At 38.2% G+C, this 14,987-nt stretch overlaps 1 protein-coding gene across 1 annotated transcript in view; it reads right to left on the reverse strand.

Moving 5' to 3' along the window:
* The window catches only part of PKD2L2 (polycystin 2 like 2, transient receptor potential cation channel), a 37,673-nt gene extending 23,782 nt beyond the window's left edge, over positions 1 to 13,891 (reverse strand). Inside the window, exons 1-8 of the mRNA XM_055301853.1 lie at positions 13,861 to 13,891; positions 13,052 to 13,153; positions 11,139 to 11,272; positions 8,964 to 9,220; positions 6,156 to 6,377; positions 2,854 to 3,082; positions 957 to 1,127; positions 502 to 683 (exon numbers count right to left, since the gene is read on the reverse strand). Of these exons, the coding sequence (XP_055157828.1) occupies positions 502 to 683; positions 957 to 1,127; positions 2,854 to 3,082; positions 6,156 to 6,377; positions 8,964 to 9,220; positions 11,139 to 11,272; positions 13,052 to 13,153; positions 13,861 to 13,891 (1,328 nt within the window). The remainder of the gene's footprint in view (positions 1 to 501; positions 684 to 956; positions 1,128 to 2,853; positions 3,083 to 6,155; positions 6,378 to 8,963; positions 9,221 to 11,138; positions 11,273 to 13,051; positions 13,154 to 13,860) is intronic.
* Positions 13,892 to 14,987: the final 1,096 nt, after the last annotated feature.

Below are 14,987 nucleotides of genomic sequence, written 5' to 3' on the forward strand. Positions count from 1 at the left end.
AAAAAAAAAGCCTGAATACTTTCTAAGGATTCTACCTGGTAAGTGGTATAAGTTCATTGCATGCTGATTGCTTTATGTGTATAAAAATATTTTCAAAACACAGCTTCGCCAGGTCAGCAAAGGACAACCAAGTGAATATCAGTAAAAGGATTCTGAAGGTAGAGCCCTTAAAGAAAAACATTTAAGCTTTCTTTTCTCCAGACAATAAATATCATAGAGACATAGAGGCCAATTTCTGTTATATCTGATAAAATTTTTACCAGTGAAAAATTATTTTTCTAACTTGACCTCTTAACATTTAAAAAATGGACTGTACTATCCATTTGGATCTTTTAATGCTAAATACTACTTTGAGTGTGACCAGGTATTTTGCTATCAGTGAAAATAAAAAGCCAAGTCTAAATTTATTAAAACATATGTTACTACTTATTTTAGGCCTTTCCATGATTTTTTTTTTCGTACAAGCTAGTAAATACAATTACATTTACACTAGCAGCTTACATGGCATTTTGAAAAGTGGAAAAGTCGTCAACTTGTGATCCAAAAACGAGAAATCCTAACTGAGCATAAGCAAAGAATATTATAAAAAACATGATGGCAAATCCTACTATGTCTTTGAGACAGCGAGACAAGGTTGATGACAGCTGAGACATTGTCTTATTAAAGCTTATAAATTTGAATATCTGAAAAAGAACAAAGTTAATTGAAACAAGAATAATATAATTATTTAGAGTAAAATTAATTTCAGAAAAAAATTGCTTCAAATTAAAGGAAGTACTTAATGATAGGAGTGTTTGAGGATTTGCCCACAATCATTGCAAGGCCAAGCTACCTTTAAAATTACTTTGTAGTTAAGAAAATCCTTTTCCCCCCCATAATTTGCAGCTTTAGTTCCTGTTTTGCTATCCAATACAGTAAAAAATATATCTGGTGTATTTAATATAAATTATAAATACCTTTATCCATGCAAAAAAGATGGTGATAGCAATTACATTGTTGTAATAAGTGTGCCAATATGCAAGAAAATAGAAGTCTGAATATTTTTCAGTATTTTTTAACAGGTCTCCAAGTAAGAGAAAAATTTGTACATTACAGTATATGTTGAAGGTAACAGTCACAAAGCACAACTGAGTGGAAAAATAAGAAAAGTTAGAGACAATTTCTACTTCTAAATCTCCTGCAGCCTATGAACAGACGCAGGAAAAAGTTCCCCAGAAGTTTAACAAAAAAGAAGGGAGAATTAAGGTGAAGGCTTTTACATGAATGGAAATAAACCTCAACTTAATGAAGTTTATGATAGCATCAGGATCACAAAAGTACAAAAATACTGATCACCTGACCAACCTAATCTATCTGCCTGAGTCATGAAGCACAAATTTATAAAATATTATTCTGATAAGACTGCATTTCTGCCTCATGTAACTATGTGATTCTTAGAAGCCTATTTCCAATGTAGTTGACAGGTAGGGTTATATTAGTTTCAGGTGAACTGTGTAGTAGTTCAACACGTCCATACACATGATACCTAAAAGTTTAATATCTTCTACCTTGCCACACTAAAAAGAATTTTTCCTGTGGAAAAAAAAAAAGCCCTTTGAGAGCCCTTTGACAATTCTTCTGGAAGAGGATTTCAGAACCAGGGTATGTCAGGTATCACAGCTTTCTGTCATGAAAATCTTCCTTTAACATCCTTGGCCTGAAATGATCATAGTTAAACATTCAATGTCATGTTGTGTGTTAAATACTAAATGAGGACACCAGAGATGTAGGTGGCACATTTCCTCACTATGAGAAACTTTTTTTTTTAAAAGATTTTATTTATTTATTCATGAGAGACACAGAGAAAGAGAGAGGCAGAGACACAGGCAGAGGGAGAAGCAGGCTCCACGCAGGGAGCCTGACGTGGGACTTGATCCTGGATCTCCGGGATCATGCTCTGGGTTGAAGGCGGCGCTAAACCGCTGAGCCACCCATGCTGGCCAAGAAACTTTTAATCTCATTTTGAGAAACAAAACCTGTATCCTGGATTGGCTCTAAGTGTCAATAGGAGCGTAGAAGCCAGAAATGTTTGTTCATTGTTCCTAAGACTAATGTCTTGCCATCTGCCGACCTCTTTGTATTTTAGTACATTCCAGTGATGAGAACTGGCAGTTTCTGGAATTTCAGAGACTGTCTCCCCAGTCCTGGTGTTCTCTGTACCTAGGAGCTACCCTCTGTTGCTCACTACCACCTGCCCCTCCTCTCAGTATTCTTTCTAGGCTTGATTTTGCATATTCTTTCAAAATTCAGTGTAAAGAGGAAAGTGGATTAAGGCAACATAGCAGAGCACATGTCCAAAAATAACCACGATTTTCAACATGAGGTGCTATAAGAAACACATTTTTTTGAGGGGAGGGAGACCTGTGCACATTAAATCCTAATACCTATACAATCACCTGTTCTTCTAAGTTTATGCTGATTCTTTCCAGGACCAAATCAGGAAGGAAAAAAGAAATAAGACTTCTAGGGATCCCTGGGTGGCTCAGCGGTGCCTTTGGCCCAGGGCATGATCCTGGGGTCCTGGGATCAAGTCCTGCATCGGGTTCCCTGCATGGAGCCTGCTTCTCTCTCTGCCTGTGTCTCTGCCTCTCTCTCTCTGTGTGTGTCTCATGGGTAAATAAATAAAATATTTTTTTAAAAATAAGACTTCTTAGTTTTGGAGGCATACTAATGGTGTGACAGTTCTTTTTATGATTGATACTTGCAGCTTTTAAAGTAAGTCCCAGATGAACAGAAAATCCTGCTTTTTATACCTCCCTCCCTGGAGAGTTCAGATGTGATTCCCTCCAACCATACACAGGAATGTATACTTACCACCAAGAGTAGTAATTCTAGCCAGTTCCAAACACTTTTGAAATAGGCAGACTTAAATTCTCTTATTTTTTGGGCTTCTTGTGTTGTGAAGACAATAAGAAAAATACAAAATGTGATTTCACAGGAAGCAATGATATAATCATAGTAGCTAACGTATCTGAGGAGCTTCACAGAGTAAAACTGCCAGGAAGTAATTATTCCTCCGGTTGCCGGGAATTCTGCCGCCAATCTGTAAAATTAGGTTGTGAGGGTGACTGTGCATTCATTTCAAGCATTTAGATTTCAGTGCCTAGCTCAGTGTGAAACTTCTGGGATGATGTGTACTATAATAATCGGTTATTTTGTACAAAATATGTCCTCTTGGGATCATGTTTAATACACACGGAATTCTAGTGCACTCACTTATCTTTTTAATGGCTCCGCTTCTTTTGTACTCTGAATATTCAGTGGCCAAAGACCCATGTACTTGAGAAAAGTAAGATGTGATTTTAGCCAGACATTCTACTCTGTGTTCAGCTTGCTTGGTCATAACAGGGAATACTATTTTATCTCCACAGTAGAATGAGATGATGTTCAAGAAAATGCTATACTGTTACTTACTGTTTTTTTTTTTTTAAGATTTTATTTATTAATGAGAAACAGAGAGAGAGAGAGGCAGAGACACCGGCAGAGGGAGAAGCAGGCTCCATGCAGGGAGCCCAACGTGGGGCTGGATCCCGGGTCTCCAGGATCAGGCCCTGGGCCTAAGGCCGGCGCTAAATGGCCGAGCCACCTGGGCTGCCCACTGTTACTTACTGTTATTAATCAGTACTCCTCCCCCACCCTGCCCAGAATACATAATTCTTGAATATTTCAGAGAAGGAAAATACCCTCTCCCCCTTTAGATTATCAGAGACATGTCTTGCTTCTAAGGGTCAAGATTACATATTCTACTAAAACAAATGTTTCTTGTTTACTTTAGGCACATGATGTTGGATTCAAGGATCTACAGGCAAATACAAGGATAAAAATGAATTCCAACACTAAATTTAAAGGTTTTGAAGTTGTTCACTGTATGTCTACTCTTCTCTGTAACTTCAAATAACTAAGAATTGGCAGTAATTTAAGGAACCCAGTATCTCTATCATAATGTAATTATTCCGACTGTTACTCCTATATTAGTAAATACTGGTAGTGGAAGAAGGTGCTGCCAAAAAAACCCAAAAACCAGTTAAAGAGAAAACAGAACTGTTTGTTTTTGCTTTGCACGTAGTAGGTGTGGAATGGTGAGTGAGTGCAGTGAGAGGAATTCAAGATTTTGATCTGAAGTTGTACACTCATGGAAAGAGAAAAAAAGAACAGCATTCAGTTCAGTTTGGCAGACATGTTTACAAAAGGAAAATCAATGGATAAGGTCTTAAGTAACGTGTTCCCATATAACTACTTACTAGGTATACAACCCGTTTAAAGTTTCAAAATCTGGTTTCTAAAAAGTAGCATTTAAGACAGAAACAGAATAAGCAGAAACCCCAGAGACAGGAAAGCTGCACTTAGTCTAGTGTAACAAGGAGTTCTCCACATGATTTTAAACCAGTTATCCCAATGTTTTTCCTCATATTTAAGACATAAAAATGATTTGTATTCTTCACTTTATTCTGAGCAGGACTGTTGGAAAAAGTGGTTAATGTTGGTAAAAAAGCTCTGATTTAATAAATTTATTAAAAAAATAAAATCTTTTAAAAAACTAAAAAAAAAAAAAGCTCTGATTCCCTGTAAGAAGAGAAAAAAAACTATAAATGACATAATGTCCATTGGCTACTTAAGATAATCGATTTGTTTTATTCATTTTATTCATTTTTCCAGATTTTAAAGGCCATGGTTGTGTTTCACTATCCCTGTTGAACAAAATGCCCTTATCAGAGTAGACACCAATTCTGTATTCCATTCAGAGTAAAAATGTAGGACTCATGGGAGAGATGTAAGGCTCACTGAGATTTTAGTAGATACTACTGTTTGCTTGTCTAGTGGTCATTATCCCATTCCTCTTTTCTAACAGAACCCTGATTGTATCAGGTATCCACTCATTCCCAGATCACTCAGAGGAAGCTGATTCAACCCGATCCAATCATGGATCAATGGATCCATGGATCAAACAGATCCAATCATGGTAATCCTCTTTCCTTTGTCAGTGTTTGATTCTAGAACATGGGCCTAAAGCCAATTAGCATGGTCCAGGTTAGGCAAATGACCTAAGATCATCAGACTAATGGAAAGAATTTTTCTCTTTAGAGGGTTCTCTCCCCCTGCCTTCTCTTTCTCCTTTTTCTCCTCCACCACCTCCTCCTCTTCCTCATAAGGAAATGCCTCTTATCATCTCCCCTGGGTCCAAATCACCTGGGTGTGTCCTTCTCATGTAATGGTAGAAATGCAAGGGAACAAGTTTAAAATACAAACTCATTTCAAATTTCTGCTTGTATCTCATCTGCTCCCATTCTGTTGACCACATCCAGTCACAAGGCTGAGCCCAACATCAGGAGCCGGGTGTAAGTGTACCTGGTCTTGGGTGGCAGAGCACTGCAAGGTTACATGGCAAAGATGTGAAGAATGGGGGCCATTTTTGCAAATCACCACAGGCTCTAATCATTTCTAGGATATGGGCTATTGGTGTATATTGTTTGGAACTTAAATTGTTCATTCTTGAGACAAAAATTAATAACTTAATGAAGAAGCTCATTCTGAAAGGACATCAACAGATTTGAATGATCTAGAGGAAGAAATCAAGACTAAACGTTAGATCTGCACAGCTGCAGAATGACAATAGGACTATATATCCTTAATATAAAACATACTATAATTCTCCATTTTCTTGAATATATCTCAAAACAATGAAACAATGAATATGATGTTGCTTTACCATAGTTTTCATTATTGGCATAACTACATTATATTTGAGGCTTATGATTTTTTTTTTTTTAAGTAGGCTCTAGGCCCAGTGTGGAACCCAACATGGTGCTTGGACTCATGACTGTGAGATCAAAGCCTGAGATGAGATCAAGAGTCAGATGTTTAACCAAATGAGCCACCCAGGCACCCCTGGGGCTTATGATTTAAATCTCAGTACACACACAAACTGGAAACCCTAATGAGGGCTCTGGATGTTATATATGCATGCATGTATTTGAAATAGGCTACACACCAATGTAGGGCCCAAACTCATGACCCTGAGATCAAAAGTCCTCTGCTCCAGTGACTGAGCCAGCCAACCGCCCCTTTGGAAGCTTTTTAAATTCAAGAGGCTAATAAAGAGGTTTTGAGTTACTTACCTGATAATGCAAAACAGGTTTACATTAGCATTGTATAATGAAAAATCAATAAAAATAACTCTAGTCCCTCTTGTGATCCAGCTGTTCAGTTTAAGGTCAACGAACTTGTTTTTTGTTTCAGATTTTGATTTTGATAAAGTGAAAATAAATCCCCCATTTTGGTAAACACCAACAAATCCCCAGTGCCAAGGGGAGGAACTAGTAGGAGCAGCATACTTCCATCTGTTAGGTATAAAAAGAATAACGGAGAGACGAGAAAGCCTGACTGAGATGTATTCTAAGAATTTACGGTACCTTAAAAAAAAAAAGCAGTATTAAGTTCATAAGTATTATAGTAGTTTTGAAGCAAGACAATGAGTTAAGGATTTAGTATGTTTTCATTTTTTAGTGTTTAGTGTGGACAACACACTGGACTAGATGCTATGAGAAAAGGTTTTAAAAAAATCCATCTGTTGCCTCAAGGAATTTATAATCTAGAAAACCATGACCGAGTTTTTTTTTTTCTTTAATACATGTTTCTGTTGTCTTATGAGATCTTTAGTCTTTTTGTAGGACAAGAATATCAAGCACTATGATTCAGAAATACTTGTCTCCATACAGTAAAAGAGGAGCTTCGTAGTCTGTCTTCTACAGGTCATATGCCATGTATAAATGTCAATAAACAAGGGCTTTCCTACAATGTCTAGATCGTTAAATAGGTATTTTAATGAAAGTTCATAAATCAAAGTAAAATATGCATAACTGAATTTTGTTTCCATCCTATTTATTTATCAAGAACGAGCAAGCACATGTGAGGTGGGGAGGGGAAGAGGGAGAGCGAGAGAATCCCAAGTGGACTCCATGCTTAGTGTGGAGGGGGAGGCCGGTCTGATCCCCCAACTCTGAGATCATGACCTGAGCTTATATCAAGAGTCCCATGCTCAACTGAATGAGCCATCCAGGCGCCCCATCCTTTCTACTTTTAATTATGGGATATCAAAAATAAAGTCTTGACTCCTCAATTTAAGTCCTTGTTCGGTCTCCCCAAACAGGATTTGAATGATTTCCCAAAGGTGCACTGCACTGATTAAACTCATTTTTCTATTAATATTAATAGTACTGTGTTTATTTTCAGGAGGGGGGAAAAGTGATAACACTAAGAAAAAATACTCAGATTTAAAGAAAATTCCATTGTATTTTTGAGTGTTTTCCACATGGTTGTTAAACTGGAACAAAAACATTTGTTACACCAATCCTCTCCTACTTCCAATTTTTTATGTTTTTAATTGTTACATTTTAGATAGACAAACATGCCCAGACTGATGCTTATTTTGGTTGTTAGGGAATAACAAGTACTGTAATTCCAAATCTGTGGTGTTAATTTTGGTATTTATTTATTTTTATATATTTTATTTATTTATTCATAAGAGATAGAGAGGCAGAGACACAGGCAGAGGGAGAAGTGGGCTCCCTGTGGGGAACCCGATGTGGGACTCGATCCCAGGACCCCAGGATCACGCCTTGGGCCGAAGGCAGACAGTCTATTGCTGAGCCACCCAAGTGTCCCTAATTTTGATATTTAAATTAATTGTAGTTGTTTGTGGAGATTTTGGAATAATAGAATACCTAACAGATTAGTTTTCAGATTCCAATTTAAGATGTGCAATTGAATAACTGATTTATTTTGTAATTTTTCATTGAAAGAGTAGTATATAGTACTGTAATATCTAAGAGAATGTGTCACTATACTTTTGAGTTTATTAGATTTCTAAGAATTATACAAGCACTTTATTATTCTAAAGTATAACCAAAAACTTAAAGAAAAAATGAGTCAACAAAAACTGCAAAGCAGTGATTAATCTTGGGGCTACAGAAGAGGTTGTTGAAGAAAAGCAATGTAATCATTGCTCATATTTATAATATAAACATTGACTAATGATTAGCAAAAATTAAGATCTAACTACAGGCTAAGAGAAATGGGAAGTTATGTGTAGAGGGAGGGACACAGGACAGACACCTTTCATGACAGAGACAACAGATACATATAACTGTAAAATCAAGTAACAGCAGGATAAGCACATCATTTAGAAATAGGAAGTACACCAGAAGAAACAACTAGAAGAGGTCAAAGAAGCTGCTTCTAGAAAATTGTATCATTTTGATAAATATTACATTAAAAAATTTGTTCCCTCTCCTTATGATTTTCATAGGATCATAAAAGCAATGATACCAGAATCTTCTGTATTAAGGGGAGGCAATGTCAGTGGTTTTGGGTTTTATGTTTTCAGTATAGACATGAGTGTACATCAGCATTAGCCTCAGCCAATTTGGAGAACACTGCTGTAATATCTTTGGAAGACATCATCAGATGCAATGCCTTCAGAGCATAACTGCTCCTCTTCCATATTGGCAGTAACACAAGATATCACTGAAGTGAGCCAGAGTGAGGAAGGAGGAAAGCAGCAGGGCACACCTAAGATACTCCCTAGGGGTCCCAAGACACTTTTGGGATGTGTTTGAGGGAGTCTGGTCAGAGACAGAAAAACTGATTGAGTATTGTAAAAGCAAAAATAGATTCTTTACCTTATGTCCAAAATGACTTAGCACTTCACAATCTGTTAGAAAAAATACTCTTAATATCCTTTGGTAATCAAAATAACACATTTCACTCTTACTTTTCTAAACACCACTCCTTCCTTTGATACTATTATTAAAATAGTCTCCTTACCTGTCAGACCATTGTTGGTATTATTTGGAAAAAATATATATTTTCCTAATTTTTTAAAAAACAAACAATGGTAAGATGTTAGAAAAAGTTACATTACTTACTCAGTTTCCTGTTTAAGGCCAAATTCATCCATGTCTTCACTTTTAGAAGTATATTTGTCATAACATTCATTCATCAAAGACTGAAAAGATGAATAGACTTTGCATGTGTTGTTGCGGACTTTTAGTTGACGGACTCTGGGGACTCCTAAAAGTATGTTCTCATAGTAGATGCGACTGCTGTTCTTTAAATCATACAACGTCTTGTTAGTGTACCATGAGTCCCAGTATAGACCTTCCAAAAGGGGTCCTTCCATAAACTTCATATAGAAAGATAAATGTTATGGGAAAAATATTCTCATGTCAATTGTATAAGAGAATCTACATTCAAAATGTTATCTTAAGACCATGAAAATCAGTGATGTTCAGGAGTATGAAAACTACTGACCAAGTCACCACTAGTATTAAAGGAAATGAATTCAATGATGATAATGAAGATGGTTAACATTCACTAAGCTCTGTGTACTATGCATTGCTCTAGCATTGCCATTTAAGGCCATTTAAGGATTTTTAAAATTACAAATATTAATTCATTTAATTTCACAACCCTTCTTCTCCCTTTGAGGGTATATTGAAAACTGTCCCCAATACATGAGTATATAAACCCATAGTCACACACTCATGGTGTCATGGCCACAAATTATGACTTCCCCTCAAAGTTGTCTGTTCTCCTTTCCCACCAGCTCCAGTGGTGATGACTGCTACTCCTTCCTGGCTTTGCCCTTGTAAGAGATCCTAAACCCAGGATTCTGTTTTTTCTCTCCTGCATTTGTCTTGTCATTGGCCATGCATACTTCAAGACAGCACGATGAAAAAAAGCAGGGTGAACTCTATTCCTAGTCTTGGGGAAGATCTCCTTGTTCTTTTGTATTTCATCTGGCCTATACCAATGACCTCTAATCATCTGCTTCTCATCTTGAACTTCCCCTCTAACACTAAAGAAGGACCCTGCCTCCTTCCTAAGTTTCAGATTCCCAGCATGGCATTCATAATCTGACCTCTGTTCAATTCATAGTTTGGATTTTTTTTTAAACCTCATTTTCTATATTCCTATAATGCCAAACATAGCTCCATGTGTAGAATTACTTATAGCACATAACCTAAAACACCCTCCTGGTATGCATCCTTGAAAACGCAACTGAATTGTAATCAACTCTAGAAAACCTTCCTCTCTCTTCCTTATATGTCCTAATGTTTGTGACTTGGTACCTGAAAATGCCATTCTCTTAATTGTTCTTTCCTAATAATGTGAGCATCTTGCTAAGTTAAATGTAATGGAAAAAACAAATCTATTCCAAAGCTGAAGGAGTTACACTCTCACATAATTAAAAACACTATAAAGTTATATTTTGCATATGTACTCTTTATTATTATACTTGATTGTATACTGTACACTACTGTAATACACACAGTACAGGGCTGTATACCAAAATTACATACATTTCACTTAATGGGCCATTTAAGGATTTTTTTTAAAGTTTTATTTTTTTATTAATCTCTACACCCAAAGTGAGGCTCGAACCCATAGCCCGGAGATCAAGAGTTCCATGCCCTTCCAACTAAGCCAGTGAGGCATTCACACTTAAGGATTTTTTTTTTAAGATTTTATTTATTTATTCATGAGAGACAGAGAGAGAGAGAGAGAGAGAGAGAGAAAGAGAGAGAGAGAGAGACAGAAAGACAGAGAGACAGAAGAGGCAGAGACACAGGCAGAGGGAGAAGCAGGCTCTATGCAGGGAGCCTGACATGGGACTCAATCCCTGGTCTCCAGGATCAGGCCCTGGGCTGAAGGCGGCGCTAAACCGCTGAGCCACCGGGGCTGCCCCACACTTAAGGATTTTTTAAGAATAATTTTCACTATATACAATTACAGTTTGACACAGATCCTAATCTCACATAAGCAAGTCTACTATTTTCCAAATAATAATATTAAAAAGGATAATTTTTTAAATTATGCAATGATAATTTTAAAAAAAGGATAATTTTTTAAAATTCTAAGAACTCTGTTATAATGTATAGGTTCTCAATATACTGATTGGCTGATTCTAAAAGTTTAAAGGAACGATATTCATTTTTATTCATTCCTTCAACAAATGTCTCCAGTGCCTATTATGTGTGCCAAGAGTTAGTTTATGCAATACCAAAAGCTACTTCATTCTCAATCACATGATACCTTACCTTCCAAAAATCAGTTATGCTGCGTATAGATTTAAAGTTGGTTCTTTCATCACCAGGCACAGAAGTGTCCAAAAATAAAGATGACATAACTTTGTTTAAGTAATACATATGTGGGTTTACCATCCCAAAAGTCACTAAAGAAAAGAATTTTTGTTTAAAAATATATTTTTAAAAACTGTTTATCAGGATTAAAAATTAAATTTTGTTCCCCATTTTGTTTCGAAAATTCAAATTTTTTGATTAATTATAAAAGTAATTTAAAAAGAAAACAGAAATATACAAAACAGGAAGAAGTTGCTAGACTTAGGTTTAGCATGTATTCTTCAGATTTTCCCATATGCCTACTCATTTATAAAGAAAATAAATTTATTTTTACAGAAATGAGATCACATTATGCATACTATTCTCCAAGCTTTTTCTCTATTTTAAGTAGACAATGTAATGTAGTGAATAAAGCTATGGACTCTGAATTCAAACAGATAACGATTTGAATCCTAACATAAGGATGACATCTCCTCCCTCATAGTTTTGAGAAGTGAGGTAATGCATATGGAACATTTAAAATCATGTTTTGGCATATGATAATAATTTTAAAAATTAACTAGTATTTGTTCTATTTCAAGGGTAGGTGGGTAGGTTTTATAGCAGGGTCTTTCTTTTTTTATTTTTTTTATTTATGATAGAGAGAGAGAGAGAGAGAGAGAGAGAGAGAGAGAGAGGCAGACACAGGCAGAGGGAGAAGCAGGCTCCAATGCACCGGGAGCCGACATGGGATTCAATCCCGGGTCTCCAGGATCGCGCCCTGGGCCAAAGGCAGGCACCAAACCGCTGCGCCACCTAGGGATCCCCAGGGTCTTCTTCAATATGACTAAATAGGTCTTTTTTTTTTTTTTTTTTGCTAGAAGACTTAGTTTTTCCAATATCTATCTTCAACATTATTCTGTAGCATATAAGCATATACTTTAATGATCCATATTATTTCATTGTAAATACCAAAATGTTAAACAAATCCTGTCTTTTTTTTTTTTTACAAATCCTCTGTTGATAAAGATTTAAGTTGCTTTCAGTTCTTCCTAATTATAAAGATTTTTTTTAATGTCTCTGAATAGTGAAATTTTGATTTTTATATTTTTCCATTCCCTTAATGTTCTGTAAGAAGCATTTAAAAACCAGTCTAAGTTGTCTTAATTTATAAGATCTAGAATTTTCTTTTTAATCAAGATCTTACTCAAACTCACTCCTACTCCACAACTAGTTAGCTGATAAGGTAATTGCCAGTATGCAGGCCATATCAACGTGAGAGAAGTCTGGCCAATGAGCTTATACCTACTGTTTGCTGGGTGCTCTAATGATGAGATGCTCTTTACTACTGATTCAGTCAATGCTCTTGACCCACAGAAAGGAGAAATGCAGATTGAGATGTTTTCCCAGTCTCCTTAAAGATTTGCATTGATCCATACATACCTTCTGCGACTCAGCACCAGCATATTTTACTAACTGTGCAATAGGCCAGAGAAAGAACAAAGCAGACACCAGGACTAACTTCTTTGGTCTCGTGTGTAGAATGACCTATGAAACTGAGCTAATGTATTCACATGGCTCTGGCAGAAATCGTGTCAACATTGCCAAGTCAAGGGTACAATTATATTCAGGATAGAACTGAAAACTGAAAGGAACAGTTCAGTGTCTATGAAAGGTTTTCATTACATCTGTGACCTCAGCAAAGCTTTGCCCTTTAAGAAATGGAAACAGTACCATCTACATGAATTAGAGGTAAGTCTAAAATGTGGTCGCTATTTTATTTCACAGGTCTTAGTCTGAGAGCCTATGGTTCATAAAGTGCGTGTTTTATTTTTCACCTCCACACAACGTCTTAGTTCAAACAGTGTCTTCATCTACATCTGCATACTTACATATACATAGGTTTATTAAAAAAATAAAGTAGAGTGCCAACTCCTGAAGTGTGGTTCTAATTTCTACTTCCTTTCTGTAATGCAGCTTAGGTTTCGGAGTCCCTGCGAGACACAAAACAAACTGGTTCCTTACATTATTACACAGTTTATAATGTATACAAATTACGATGATGGGAAAACACGGCCACTTTTAGCTGGTAACAGTCTGTGAAGGAGAGCTCCAAGGGCTTCTGGTTATTTATTTATTTTTACTGTCACTTTTACTTAAGAGGAATAATTACTAACATTTCTCATGGAGGGTGAGCGGGCGGTCACTTTACGACGCAACACTAATGAATTTTATATATTACGTTTCCTCAGAAGCCCCGTCTGAAAGTGAAAAAAACAAAATACAAAAAAAAAAAAAAAAAAAAAAAAACCCCACCCATTTGTCCCTAGTCGTTTTCTCTACCGTCTACACTGCTGCTCGGGAAGGCTGGATCCCGCTGGAGGAGGAAGGACCCCGCCTGGGTCTTATAAGGGAAGACTCCCCAGATCAGGAAAGGGCATCGCAGGATGGCCTAGCGACGGCCTGTGTGCAGCCCGGAGCCTCCAGCTCGAGCCCCGGCGCCATATCGCCTCCAAGCGTCAGTTTTCCCATCTGTGAAAAGGGACCGGTGTCCACCCCTCCTCACGGGAAGGCTGTGCGGGCTAAACGTGCTGGGAATCCTAGCTTTCCCGTGAGCACACACGGGGCTCCGCCGCTCCTTCCACGCTCCTTGTAATTGCAAGTCGGCCCAGCCCCACCACGCCTTAGGGTCAACCCTCACCACCTCGGTGCCACCTCGACGCCTCCGCCATGGCGGACCTGGACAACGACGCCCGTTCGGCCTCCCCGGTGGGCCGCGCCTGCGCGTAACTTCGCGACGCGCGCCCCCTGGCTCCTGCGCCTGCGCGCCCCCTCACGCTCCTGCCCCGGCGCAAGCCGCGCTGCAAGTGGCCAGCGCGCGTGCGCACCGAGGATGCTCTGGAAAGCCGGCGGCCGAGGCGGGGCTGGGAGTTGCGGCGTTTGTCTCTGGCGGAGGGAGACTCGGCTTCTCGGGCGAATCTGGTTTTGGGCCTTGGGTTGGTCGTAAAAATCGTAGTAATTAATTCTAACGGGCTACTGTGTCTTGAACACCTTTTACATTTATTGGCTTGTTTAGTCTTCACATCCCCCCTTCCTGAAAGGTAGGTGTTTTATCGTCATTTTAGGTCTGGAGACGCCGAGGCGCCGAGAGAGAGAGAGAGAGAGAGAGAGAGAGAGAGAGAGAGAGTCAGTGACTTACCGAAGTGCACAGGTGGTCGGGGCAGGTGTGCTGGACGCCAGAGCCCACGCCGGTTCTCGTTAACCGAGAGCTGCTGCTGGAAATAGCTTCCACCCCGCTTGCCACCCAGTGTGGCTAAAGAAGGCGATAAATTAAAGAAAAAAAAAAAAATTCCAGCTCTGAAGTGATCAGGTCTTGGATGAGTGAGGCCAAACAGGAGACCTTGGGAGCCCAGACTCCTACCTGGCCCAGAAGCTTTGCAAAGATGGGGAACGTTTGTAAACCAAAAAAATGGCTGTAAATGAAGGCATCCAAAACCCCACCAGGATATGAGACAGGAGAGACTCTCATGTCGGAAAAAGGGAAAATGAAATGGAATTCAGTAGAAAGGCCCTAGGGCTGGCCAGCAAAGAAAAACCATCAAGCTGTTGGGGAAGTAAAAAAAAAAAAAAAAAAAAAAAAGCCGCTTTTGTGATTTCTCTGAAAGAGATGTTGAGTGATGTTGATAAATGCTATTTCATGTGTAGATAAAAAGCAAAACGAGGCCACACAGCAGTGAGGGTCAAAGACTACCAATGATAAAAGAAATAGAGGCCTAGCAAAAGGCCATGACGAGTGGACAGGAGGCCTAAGAAGAAAGGGCTAATGTC

The sequence above is a fragment of the Nyctereutes procyonoides genome, unplaced genomic scaffold (assembly GCF_905146905.1).
Source record: "Nyctereutes procyonoides isolate TBG_1078 unplaced genomic scaffold, NYPRO_anot_genome, whole genome shotgun sequence".
NCBI lineage: Eukaryota > Metazoa > Chordata > Mammalia > Carnivora > Canidae > Nyctereutes > Nyctereutes procyonoides.